This window comes from Falco cherrug, chromosome 1 (genome assembly GCF_023634085.1).
Source record: "Falco cherrug isolate bFalChe1 chromosome 1, bFalChe1.pri, whole genome shotgun sequence".
Lineage (NCBI taxonomy): Eukaryota > Metazoa > Chordata > Aves > Falconiformes > Falconidae > Falco > Falco cherrug.
Window position 1 is genome coordinate 28,469,128 of NC_073697.1, and position 13,605 is coordinate 28,482,732.

A 13,605-nucleotide genomic window follows, 5' to 3' on the forward strand; every position below is an offset into this window, starting at 1 on the left:
ATGTTGCTATTTCACGTGCTGAAATGTTGTTAAAGCAGGGTAGTTATGTCTGCCACTCAGAGCAATCATACGTGTATGTCCTAAATTAAAATTCCATTTCCTAATGTCTTTTAAATAAGTTAGATCTTTATTGAAAAATGTAGTTTTTTCAGGATCAGCACTACTGGGTGTTAAAATACTCATTTTAAAGCTGAAGAAATGAGTTAAAATACTCATTTGGAAGCTGAAGAAAAAAATATACATATTTTTGTGTCATCATGATAAAGTTTGTCTCTAGTTGTGGTCCATAGATGGCAGACACTCTCGGGCCCCACAGCGGTTCCTGACAGTAAAAACACAAAGGCAGTATCAAATGATAGTGCTTGTGGGCGTTACAGGAAAGGTGAATTGCAAGAACATAAAATGTGTTTTCATTTTTGAGAGAGTACTTAATTTGACAGGTACGTAAGAAAAGCAGGGTTTTATATAAATTGTGATTCTCTTTCAAAAAATGTGGGGAATGCAGGAAGCAGCTCTACCAAGAGAAACAACTGGACTGCAAATCTATGCCAAACTTCCACACCTTTAAAAAAAAAAAAATATATATTTTTGGCTACTTGTGCAGTAATTGAAGGTAGTTTTGACTGTGGTTTAGACTGTGAATCTTTTAAGTTGGCTTTGCACTTTAATGGTTTTAATTGCTAAATGCATGAATACTGGCTGTCTGATGTCTTCCTGAACATGAGAAAAACCACAAAAAAGACTAATTTCTACTAATCCTGAGGCTTTTGAGAATGAAGTGTTTCAGATTGTATAAATATAATACTTTACCGAGTCCTAAGTTGAGTTGATCAGTAGGGTAATAAAATAGCAGGAGGTTTGCTTATGAAAGCAGCAGTGTTTCATGTGTAATAAAATACCGTTCATAAAAAGCTTCTTTCCTTGACTGTATCTTTTGAAACTTTTGTTTTAGGAAGTCCTGAAGAGATCTGGGCACTTGAATTGCCTGTAAAGTATTCCTGAAATTGTGATCCCAGGCTTGCTTAAGACTATGATGTGCATTTTTGCAAAGAGATATGGCTGGGTGTAAGCAGACTTGGCAGTGTTTTTACTAACAAAGTGAGTGTGTGCAAAAGGTCAGAGAGATTTTAGTAGGAAATACAGTGTGTTTGACAGCCAGATATGCTTTCCATATAATAACATCTAGAATTTTTGAATTCTCAATTTGACATTTATTTATTTTTTTTCCGTCCTGTATTGCTGTAACAGGTTTAGGTAGCAAGCAGATCTACCTGAAGAATGGGGATTCTTCCAAAGTGGCTGAACTGCTGGAAAGTTTCAAAAAAGATGCAAGGAGCGTTAAACTAAGAGCAGGAAAACATCAGCTTGAAGATGTAACTGATGTGTTGAAAAGTTTTCTTTCTCAAATAGATGATGCGCTTCTCACAAAAGAACTTTATCCATTCTGGATCTCTGCATTAGGTAATGTATTAAAAAACACTTGATACAAGAAAGGTTGTATGTACATTTTCAGTATCAGATTTGAAGGGATTGTTAATTGCTTGCCCGATATTCACCTATGTTATTTGATAATTGGCAAAACAATTGTAGTGAGGAAAATAAATATGTTTAGTTTGGCTGCAATAGCTTATGTTAATCAGAGATTATTTTATCACCTTTAAGTGAACCATAATAATAATAACAACTAGTGATATTTCCTTAACAATGTGAGTAAATAGTAGACCAATGTTGCACTGTGTCGTAGTTGGATCAGCCAAGGTAATAAGTGATGATTAATATTTTATGGAAGCATTGGTGGTAGGATTCAAGAAATAGACATATGTTAGAGTAGGAAAAAGATAGTGTACTCTGTCTTTTGACCATATGTAGAAGTTTAGCTCAAAAGTGGTAAAATGTTGATGCTATCATCCACATGATAATTAAATGGCAGTCTTGCTGCTTAAATTCTTAAAATATCTTTTATGTACATCCACACAAAGTTATGTGTATTAACAACTGAAACTTGTTAACAGCTGTTACTTGTTTTTTGTTTCCTTAGAAATATTAATTTATTTTGAAAGAAAATTTAAATAATTTCATCCCAAACTGTAACCTGTGATGTCTTTAAAACATGAAGATGCATGTCTCTGTATGATTGAAAACAGATCCATGAAATCACTAATATGTTAATTAGTAATTCATTTTTTTTAGTGTTTTTTATAGTGTTCTTACAAAACAGCTATATTTCAATTTGTTTCTATTTTGCAGTATTTACAGTCTGCAAAAAACACTCCCTCATAAACCGTGCTATAAATTGCAGATGATGCATAGCAATTAAAGATGCATAGGAAAAGCTAAGATAGAACATTAATTTCTGTATTCATGCATTGAAATCATGCATATTTACTTTGTGGCAAGCTTAGTCTTTAAATAAGTTATTAAAAGCATATTCCTTTCTGCTTTTGCCTAAGTTCAAATTTGTGGAGATTGTTTTAATATAAACAACTGGAAGTCTGAGAAACTCAGGTATGAATATTACACATTTTTGACCTTTAACCTCAATTTCAACAAACCAGCAGAAAGAATATTAAGAATTTATTCACTTAACACAAGATTCCTCTCATGTTATCAGAAATCAGAAAAAGTTGTATCTGTAGCAGTTTAAATTTGTTAGCTCTTTTGTGAAAGAGAGTTAACTCTTGCTGTTAAGGTGTTAAGAGAGATTTAACTTGCTGATTTGTACATGGGGCTAAAATTCTGCTTCAGCTTTACAGCAGAGAATCATGTCTTGTTATAGTTAAGTGACAGTAGAAGTACTTGTGGGAAGACTAAAACACTGAAGAAGATAAGAGTATAAGATGTTTAAACTGGGTTTCTTGTTGTGTGTTGATTTTTCTTCTTCCAATTACTGAAGTAATCAAAACATAGTGCAGTAGTTAGTGGAGAGTGCTAGCAACCAGCTGGAATAGATGAGAGTTCTTTTGCTTTTTCTTTTCAGAAAATTGAGAGAAGCAAGGGATTAAGAAGAAAAAGCTGAATAAGTAAAGACAGAAAAGTTACATTAACTTTGCTCATGCCCTGAGCAGGATTGTGCTCTGTAGTGTCTATGCAGCATGGGGAGGCAGAGTGAACTTGAAGGTCGAGAGCTGTGGCTGTGTTTCAGATACTGTAATTCCCAAGACTGGAATTGCTATCATGGGCTTTGCCACTGCTGTGCTATGTAACTTTGTAGCACTTACCACCCCTTCCTGTTTCCTCTCCTCTTACCAGTCTTACGCATTTGGATCTTTAAACTACTTAGGGCCTTGCAACACTTTTTTCCAATAAAAGTTAAAGAGATGAAAAGATCTTTTCCTTTCTTATCTCTGGGAACGTTTCTTAGAAGTACATTTGTACTTGTGCACACACAGATGCATTCACACATATACATGCACAAACTACAGATTAAATATCCTCTGAGAGGAAATGGAATTGCTATCCTGAGATTTAGTCTTAAACTGTAGCAAATAGTGCTTGAATATAGAACTAGCCCTCTTTATTGCTGATGCTGTTTCACTAAACTGGTATAGACTTTGTTAATAGTATATCGTTAGTATTGCTTTTATGAAGAGGAGATTGACTGGGCAAATTGCAGTTGTAAATGACTAGAGCTGCCAATATAGTTAATGAGAATTGCTATTGGTTTTTTGTGTGCATTTTAATTAATGCTCAGTTATGATTATTTTCTGGCAGATACACAAAATGAAAAGGAACGTGTGAAGAAGTATGGAACTTTTATTCGGACACTTCCACCAGTCAGTAGGGCAACTTTGGCTGCTTTAATTGAACATCTTTACAGGTCAATACAAATGATGCACTGTAGCAGAGGAATTCTTGTAATGTGTTCTCAGCATAACTCTACCATGTAGCTTGTTACATTAACTAGTAAGCATCAAAAGCTTACCTAGTTGTGCTGATTAATTATATTTGATTCCCTATAATTTATAATGTGGTTTTTCTTTTGTTGTGTTTTTAGTAGTAGCTATCTGTAAATATCAATGGCATGGAGCAGCTTTACAGCAAGAGAGGGCTGCCAGTGTAGGGTGATTTTTGATGTAGTTTCTTTAGACAAACTCGTTTTACCCCAGTCTGCTAGTCTTCCAGAGGATTGTTTCAAATCATTCTTGAAATTACAAGATTTTTCAGGGAAAATGTCCTTCTTCACAATCTGTATTGTACATAATAACTTTGACAATTAGCTACCCTGTTTTTCATCAATGCTTCATTTTGCAACTGAGATAGTGGTAGAGAATATCCAAAATATAAACTTGTTTAAGCAGCAAAGGTCGTGTCTTATTCCTTGATCAAATAAGCAGCAGCAAATGTGAGAAAATGTGTGACTTGGATGATTCTGCAGTGTCATGGTTAAACAGTAATGGTCTATGTTATATTATCTATTGAAGAAGTCAAATTATATTCCTGGTAAATTGTAGTAGGTAGAGCATGTGTAGAATCGTTTCTTTGCAGGATATTGTGTTCGAACCTCACAATACATAACCATGTACATAGCAGATGTTCTTTTAAAAACTATTTAGATGTTTATTAAATTGATTGGTGCCATTATTGGGATAAATATTGTAGTAAGTGTCATGTTTAATTATGTCTCCAAACATATCCAGATTAGACGTAGTAGTATGATGTTATATCTGTTCTGAAAGTAGTTTGAATTTATGTTTATAACAGTGAAAATTCTGTGATACTTTAAAAGATCTGTGTCTAAAAGAGGACACATTATGTAAACAACAGAACTGATATGAAAACTTTACTATAGGTATAGAAACTAAGAAGGATCTCATTCCTTTCCACATTGTGTTTGATGTTAGATCATAAGTTTGTAGGATATACTTACATAACATAATATAGCAAATATTTAATGTTGGTGCAGCATCATCTTGAGTGCTATGTGCAGTTCTGGGCCCCACAGTTTAAGGATGTTCAGGTCCTTGAATGCATCCAGAGGAGGGCAACAAAGCGGGTGAAAGGGCTGGAAGGAGCATCCTGTGAGGAGCAGCTGAGGACTTTGGGCTTGTCTAGTTTGGAGCAAAGGAGGCTGAGGGGCAACCTCATTGCTCTCTACAGCTTCCCAAGGAGGGGAAATGGAGAGCAAGGTGCTGATCTCTTCTCCCTGGTATCTAATGATAGGATGCATGGGAATGGTTCAAAGCTGCATCCAGGGAGATTCAGATTTGATATTAGGAAACATTTCTTCACCGAGAGGGTGGCCAAACACTGGAACAGGCTTCCTAGATGGGTGGTCAGTGCCCCAGGCCTGGCAATGTTTAAGAGGCATTTGGACAGTGTCCTTAATAACATGCTTTAATTTTTGGTCAGACCTTAAGTGATTAGGCAGGCAGACTAGATGATTGTTGTAGGTCCCTTCCAACTGAACTATTCTATTCTATGCTATTTTTATTCTATTATAATTCTGGTATCGCTTGAGATACAGATAGAAAGTACAAGATTTCATTTTTGTAAGGAGTTGTGAGGTAAAGAATATAAAGAAGTATAAAAAAGAATAAATAATACTAGGTTTTTTTCATTGCATTTAATGTAGTTATTCTTTTGAAATGCACTCTGTATTCTTAAAAGGAGCCTCAGACAATTAAAGGAACAATGAAACACTCTAAATAGGTTTATTTTTTCCTTCAACAGGGTGCAAAAGTGTTCTGAAATCAACCATATGAACCCTCACAATCTCGCCATGGTGTTTTCCTCATGCTTATTTCAAACAAAAGGCCAAACTAGCGAAGAAGTCAATGTAATTGAAGATCTAATTAAAAATTATGTGCAACTTTTTGATGTAGGTATCTTTTATAGAAAAGTGTCCTAATTGCTGAGCTGTTAGAAATGCTAAAACATCAAAGTCTTGTTAAAGATGATCTTGCTATTAGTTACGCTATCTGAGGATTTGCAGGGCTTTTGAACATTCAGTTGACACTGTTCTTTGTCTGCTTTAAGTTTTATTTCCCAGCTAGTTTAGCCTGTGTAGGAAAGACTATTTATAGGCTTGCTGTGAGCTACTGTTTTCCAAAATGGTGCTCATTCTTCTTGCTGACACCAGCGTACCAATTTAAAGAAAATTTTAAGAATATGACTATTAAAAACAATACTCTATTCAAATTTTGTGGGCCTGATCAGAACTGAAGCATGGAAGAATTCTGTGTTCTCAGTCTCTGACCTGTGGTTATGGTAAAGACTAGAAGGGTTCCTTAGGCCTAGAAACAACATTAATTCCAACTGGATAGAAAAGATACTACTAGCAACAATTTGTATTAGCCATTTTGGTTTAGAGTTTACTGTGCCACTATAACATTGTTTGGCAATTTTTCATGGAGTCGTCTCTCTTCTATTATGTATTTGGTAAAGTTTATAGTAATGAGTCCCTTCAATGAAGTGTTGTTTCTGACTGATAGGACATTTTGCATAGCTGCTTCTATAATAATGTGATTAACAGTATTGTTAATTGTAACAAGGTATTACTGCTACATTATTATTTATGATTTACTACTGTTAGATGTAAACATTCCTCAATATTTATATTTGTATTTATATTAGTTTATTACATCAAATTAGTCTTTGCTATTTTATGTTGTAATTTTTATACTTGCTCCCTTATTAATTGATCAAAAATTATCTATTTTAAACAGATAAATGAAGACCAGGTCAAACAAATGGATATAGAGAATAGCTTTATTACTAGGTGGAAAGACACTCAAGTAAGTGGCAAGTATCAACTACTATGCAAACAATTTTAACAAGACTATTTTTTTGTTCATAGGTGTTTATACCTAGATTTCTAAATGTAAATTTCTAAGTTTGTATAGTGATCAGTGTCGTTAACTGCAGAACTGAGGAAAATGAAATTAAATAAAAGAGGAGGCATAAACTAATAAAGCAAAACAGTTCTGTGTAAAGCATGCTGTAGAATTATGTTCTGGCCTGAGTAACGGGATAACTTACATGTTGTTACATACTTTTACTATGCTTCATAAATTGTACTAGAAGGAAATGGTCAACATTTGCAAATGTGAAAGTGATGATCTATCTTTTTTAAATTTTAAACATGCATATTAAATACATTCAAGTGTATATTAATACTTCTATTTCATGAGCTTTGGGTATACATGGTCTCTTCTTCATTAGAGTTTCACCATCCCTTTGAGTTTAAAGCATCTGAATCTTTGGCCACATCCTGTTCTGTGACCATCTCTAGAACTGGAAAGCACAAATATTATTTGGAAAAGCTTCAGACACATACTAACAGTCAAACTGAACTTTGTGTTACACTATGAGAAAATTGAATATCTTAGGCCATTTATCATCTTGAGTTACAGTTTTACCTGTAATAACTTTTGAATAACTTCAGAGTGGTATGAAACAGCAAAGTGATAGCATGTTTTACTGTCTGAATGGAATCTGTGTACGTTCCTAATTAAAGCAAAAATTGCTAAATTTCATACTACAAAGGTGGTTTAATTAGAAGAACTAAAATGAAATGTAGGGAGCTTAAAAGCTTTTTCAGAAATCTAGAGCAGTGGAGGAGAAGCTTCCAGTGATTTTGAAGTTTACAGAGCTTTAGAAACTAATAGAAAGGTAGTAAAAAAAATCTGTAATGCTTTGTCTGTTGGATGCCTTTCCCCTTCTAGCAACAGCTTTGTGGTACCTTATAAGCCATCATTAAGAAGATAGGCTTTTGCAAATACATGCTGAAATTGCATGCTCTGTTAATTGCTATCTGGAGTCTTATTTTAAAGGAATCTCATATTCCTTTATTGTCTGGGCCAGAGTGGCATGTAGCTTTCTGACCATAATGACCTACTGTGAATGTGCATATAGAAGGTAGAATGTAGATTTCCTCCTTTTGGTGCCCAGTGGGGAGTGACCAAGTTACTGGGAAACTTTTTAAAGTTGATTTCTACTGTCTGTCTTGCAGAATGCAAACATCTGCCTTGGTAATGGCAAGAAAAACACCCCAAATTTGATATCTCTAAGAGCATTCTTCAAGGCAGAAGCTGAAGTATCTTTAATGGAATTTATTAATTCTGGGGTTCATGAAAAGGACCTTATTGAGATTAGAGAATAAAATTATGAAGCCTAAGATCCTGAAAATGGAGAGACTTTAAAATATTTTCTGTGGGTTTAGAACCAAAAAAATACTTGGTACAGCTGTTACACTATTAACAATTTCCAAGCAACTCTGGGAAGCTGTAATGATTAAATGTTTGTAATACCTTCTGGAAAAATTAGGGAGATATGAGTGGAGTTTCATGAGTAGAGAAAGAGATAGTGGAGACATTCTGATTAGATAGGGAGAAAAAAGTAGAAAGGAAACTGAAAGGCTGTTGATGTATTGAATAATATAGTAGCAACTGCTGGCCAAGTGGGTTTGTCTAAAACTGAAGAAAAATATAGAGAAGACCCAAATAAAGTGGTGGTTTTCTGTATTTTTCCACCCCAGATACCACTATGAGATCACCCTTATCAGGTGTATCTAACTTAGAAGGATGCCTGTTGAAGAAAGAGAGAAACTTTCTTTTGTTTCCCTTGGACTCTCCATGTTTTTGGGAGGTGGAGTTATAGCTGTTCCTTGGGCAGCCTGTTCTATTGCTTGACCACCTTTTCAGTGAAAACATTTTTCCTAAAATCGAATTTAAACCGTACCTTTTGTAACTTGAGGCCATTTCCTCTTGTCCTGTCACTTGCTACCTGGGAGAAGACGCCTACCCCCACCTGCCTACAGCCTCCTTTCAGGGAGCTGTAGAGAGCAATAAAGTCCCCCCTGAGCCTCCTCCAGACTAAACAACCCCATCTGCCTCAGTGGCTCATCATAAGACTTGTTCTCTAGATCCTTCGTCAGATTTGTTGCCCTTCTCTGGACATGCTGCAACACCTTTACATCCCTCTTGCAGTGAGGGGCTCAAAACCGAACACAGTATTTGAGGTGCAGCCTACCAGTGCAGAGTACAGGGGGACAATCACTGCCGTAGTCCTGCTGGCCACACTATTTCAGGTACAAACCAGGATGCTATTGACCTTCTTGGCCACCTGGACACACTGCTGGCTGATATTCAGCCAGCTGTCAGCCAGCACCCCCAGGTCCTTTTCCTCCAGGCAGCTTTTCAGCCACTCTTCCCCAGGCCTGTATGACTGTTTTGACCCCAGTGCAGGACCTGACACTTCTTGTTGAATCTCATACAATTGGCCTTGGCCAGCCAGCCAGCTTTTAACCCAGTATAGAATACACCCGTCCAAGCCATGAGCAGCCAGTGTCTCCAGGAGAATGCTGTGGGAGATGGTGTCAAAGGCTTTAATAAAGTCCAGGGTAGACAACATCCACAGCCTTTCCCTCATCCACTGGGCAGGTCATTTTGTTGTGGACATCACGTTTGTCAAGCAGGATCTGCCTTTCATAAACCCATGCTGGCTGGGCCTGATGCCCCAGTTGTCCTGCACATGCTGCTTGATGGTGCTCTGAACAACCTGTTCTATAACCTTCCCCAAGCACTGAAGTCAGGCTGAAATATCTGTGGTTTTAGTGTGGTACAGCTTTATTAGCTGCAGTGGAGTCTATTATTTCCTTTGTATCTGATTCTACCCCTTCACATTCCTTCCACAACTTTGCAATCACGTGGAATAATTTAAAGCCTATCTGTCTTGGATGGCACTGTCTTGGAAATGAGAATTCAAATCACTGGATTTAACAGTGGGCTCATTCAGAGTGTATCCTGAATGAGTTTAATGATTAGATGGGTTGAGGTGCTCGGCTTTACCGAGGTGGTACCAGTCCTAAGTAAAAAAGAAACTTTAGGAACCAGGAATGTTTTTATAGAAAAGGGTAATTTGTTGGGTACCCATGTATGTAGGTGATTGTTTTGAGGATTGCTGTTGTGAGATTAAACACAGAAAAATCTGTTAAGATCTTCAGCAATGCAAAAAGAGACTAATGTGCCCAAGCATTTCGGATTTCCATATGACCTGTTATATAAACAAAGGAAAAATGTATCAGAAATAACTGTGTACTAGAAAATTTCAATATGAAAAGGAGACAGAAAGAATTATTATTAATGAAAAAATATTGTAGTAAATTACCACCTTTTCCACTCTGTCCTAGAAATATATTACTATTAAGACCTATTCAGATATTTTGCTGTATATTATTTGTATTGTGTGGGCAAAATGGATTTGCACTATAAATTGTGTACTTTGGTGTATGGCTTTGTTCTTTAATATAGACTTGAATGGCATAAAAAGGAAAATAGTATACAGAATGATACAGATTCCCTGTTTACCAAAGAGGACGATGATCTCAACTTAAAGCTGTGGTTGATTTTCTTCTCCCTGTAAAGAAAATAAGCAGTGTAAAAGTCTTAGAACAAACTTGGTCATTGGGGCATTTTAAAATTGTATCTGAAGTGATTCCAGATTCCTACTTGGAAAACATTAATTCTTAATACTCAGTGCATGTACGCACAACCTGTTACAAGGAAAATGTTAACTGAGCTGCTGGATTTTATTAATTAATCTCTGTCAATACTGTATCTGAAAACATCATGAAATGCTGCATTTGAGTTATAAAATATTTTTGGATCTTATCAAATCATTGGTATATTCAGTCTGTACAGCACTTCCTGGAAAAGGAGCCACGAGAAGTCAAGATAGAAAATAATAACTCAGGAGATCTTTGTCTGGGAGCACTTGCTCCAGAGATAACAGCTTTTTTCGTTTTAGCTTTCTAAACAAGCAATGGACATGGAATCAAAACTTCTACTTTTTAATGATTGATAAATTGAAGTTTGAACTGCTTTTAAGGAATAGGGATGGACTGTATTCTCTCTGTTGTCAGCCTATTACCCCTTGAATATAACAATTGAGGAACTGATTCCTCAAGAGCCTGACTGTCATTTGTGGCAATTTGATTGTGACTATGAGCATTTTTCCCCTCTGAATTAAGCTGTGGAACATTTTTTGCCAGTTGCCAATTTTTCTGTAGCAGACATGATTAATGTAACTAGTGTTTCAGTTTGAAGATAAATTCTTCCTAAACTCCGTGTGCACATAACATGTAAAATGCATGGATGTCTAATGCCTGGAACCACTTTAATGCAGCAGGGAGTAATTCTGATCAAAGATGGTACACTTGCTGTTATTTCTAAGTATTTACTGCCTGAAGCCCACTGATTAAAAAAGTTTTTTCTAGGTGGTTGCAAGGATGTTTTGAAATTTTATATGTAATTTTCTCTCTGGAAGAATTCAACATTTCCCTAACTGTGCATGATGTTGCCAAAAGGTTTTGCTGGGGGAAAACATTAGAGCCAGACCTGAACTAACATGAAGTGCTTTTGTAAAAGATCAACCTTCCTCTTTGTTATATTTTACATTTATGACTTCTGTCATGAGTCTGAAGTGCATATTACTCATAATTTCGAAGACTGGATTGTATAGATGCCTACACTTTATATTTTACCAGGGTTATCCATATAAATGACATTTAAACCACTGCTGTTAAGTCCAGTCTAGCATGTGATGCACTCATTAACACTATGTAAAGAATAGCCAGACCTCAGCCAATTGTTACGAGCTGTATTTGCTGAACAGACCAGAAATGGGATAAACATTTTCAAAACAGAAACAGTGGTTAGTTGGAATGGTGTAGCTTTAACTTCATATCTTTCATTATTTCAGTGAAGGAAAAGGGTATGCTGAAACAGATTATTTTTCAGCTGCTCCCTCTCTCAGTAGCTACCATCATTCAGCCTGTAAGCGCCTTGCTAGACCATGCACATGGGAGACGTGCATATGCAGACCATGTAGCATGGAGACTGGACTTCAGGCTCATGCAGGAGAGGTAGCTCTTTGAGAACAGTTTTGGATGTGCTTCCATGACTATTAAAAGTGATGACATGGTGCGGACCGAGTGATGTAACAGCATAGGTAACTGGCAGCTTTGGCCTCAAGCAGCTACAATTAAGAATTGTGTGTAAGAATCCTTTCCATTTAACATCTGATAGTGTGACATTATTGCATCAAAACATGTGCACATTTTTTGTGGGAAAATCAGTGATGTGGGTGTTTAATACATTTGAGTATATAGGTTGCTATAGTACTATTATCACCAGGCTGGTGATGCAAAGTGTTCACAGAATAACTGAACCATATTTCTGCTTAAGGCCTGGAAGTTCTTATGTCTGAAACATTACTTAAGTTCCATTCCAGGTGGCACTTCATTAGCCGCTCTTCATTTTCTGTCCACCACATACTTACACCAGCTGTTTCTGTTTGCTGCTGTAATTTACATCACATTTTCTTTCTGTACAGTTGTTTACATGAGCCCAGTGGAAATCAAATGTCAGCTTCATTCTTATTTCCAACCCTTTTCTGTAATATCATCTGAAAAGCAAATTTTAAAACTAAATGAGCTTTTTTGAGTCTGTGCCACTATAATTAAGCAGCTTTCTTCAAAGTAGCTTTGTAATGTTTTTCCTCACAAATGTTTCCATTAGTTTTCTATTCTCAGAGGCTAAACTAACTTTTAAGTCACCATTTTTCAGAATGTTAATGCTCTTTATAATTGAGTGCTGACATTTATTTTTCTATAGAAATGTAGGTTTAGCTTCTTTAAATTAGTCAAAATGTGTCCCAAAGCTTGCCTGTTTCTATCATTTTCTCTATATCTTATTCTGTATATAATGCAGGTTTTTTACTTAACCTCTTCCTCTGTTTGTAGTAATGCATGAACAAGTAGCATCACTATGAATACTGTTCTCAAAATTAAGACACAAATTGTTTATTAATTCTTTATGTTGGCTTATTAATAAAAGGGTACACCTGAAAGGTCTAGTTTTCTGCCTTATTTTTTCTTCCTATGCTCTGATCATCACCGTGTGTTTAGTTTTAGAAAGTAGTTTTCGTACTGGGATGAATTACCGTCTTTTGAAGATGCTTATGATTATGCTGCAAGGGAATTAGAGCAGACAAAATGTGAGACATTTTTAACTGTAAAACAACTTCTCACATACAAAGAAAATTTTATTGCCATAGATGAGCAAATCTAGTAATGGAAAATACTAAATTCCTTCTCATGGATCAGCTTTTTCTCCCTGATCATAAAATATTGGATTCCAGTTTTTTTGTAAGTTTCATATTGTTAGACATTCTGAAATTATATTTGTTGGTATTGAATGTGTGAAACATATTATGTCATACATTCGCTTTATCACCTAATTATTCCATGTTAGCACTGTACACAAAGTTTAGATATCTCTCCAACAAATTTGAGGAGCTATACTTAACAAAGGTTGAGATCAAAAGCATTTATTTTGATTGTTTTTTAAAGTATGTAATGACAAGTTTTTGTTGTGATTAGTGATCACAAATACAGTCTGCATAATAATGGATTTTGATTATATGGATATGTACATTTGGCTATATGACTGAAATATTCTGTTACTTGTAATTTTTCCTCCCATTTATGATTAGCTCATTTTAGTTTGGGGTTCCTGTCCTGTCCTTTTTCATGATTTTAAATTGTATTCATCTTTTTTGGCTCTGAAGTGAGCCTGGCTACCATCTAAATCAACATTATGGTTC

The 13,605-nt window shown here is 35.7% G+C and overlaps 1 protein-coding gene across 4 annotated transcripts in view; it reads left to right on the top strand.

Moving 5' to 3' along the window:
* ARAP2 (ArfGAP with RhoGAP domain, ankyrin repeat and PH domain 2) overlaps window positions 1-13,605 on the top strand; it is a 129,967-nt gene that overhangs the window by 83,417 nt on the left and 32,945 nt on the right. For all 4 annotated transcript variants that reach the window (XR_008732657.1, XM_055712889.1, XM_055712883.1 and 1 more), the window contains exons 21-24: window positions 1,249-1,461; window positions 3,712-3,817; window positions 5,671-5,818; window positions 6,666-6,734. Coding sequence is in view for 3 of the 4 variants with exons in the window: in XM_055712889.1 (XP_055568864.1) it covers window positions 1,249-1,461; window positions 3,712-3,817; window positions 5,671-5,818; window positions 6,666-6,734 (536 nt within the window). In the remaining variant the exon portion in view is untranslated. The remainder of the gene's footprint in view (window positions 1-1,248; window positions 1,462-3,711; window positions 3,818-5,670; window positions 5,819-6,665; window positions 6,735-13,605) is intronic.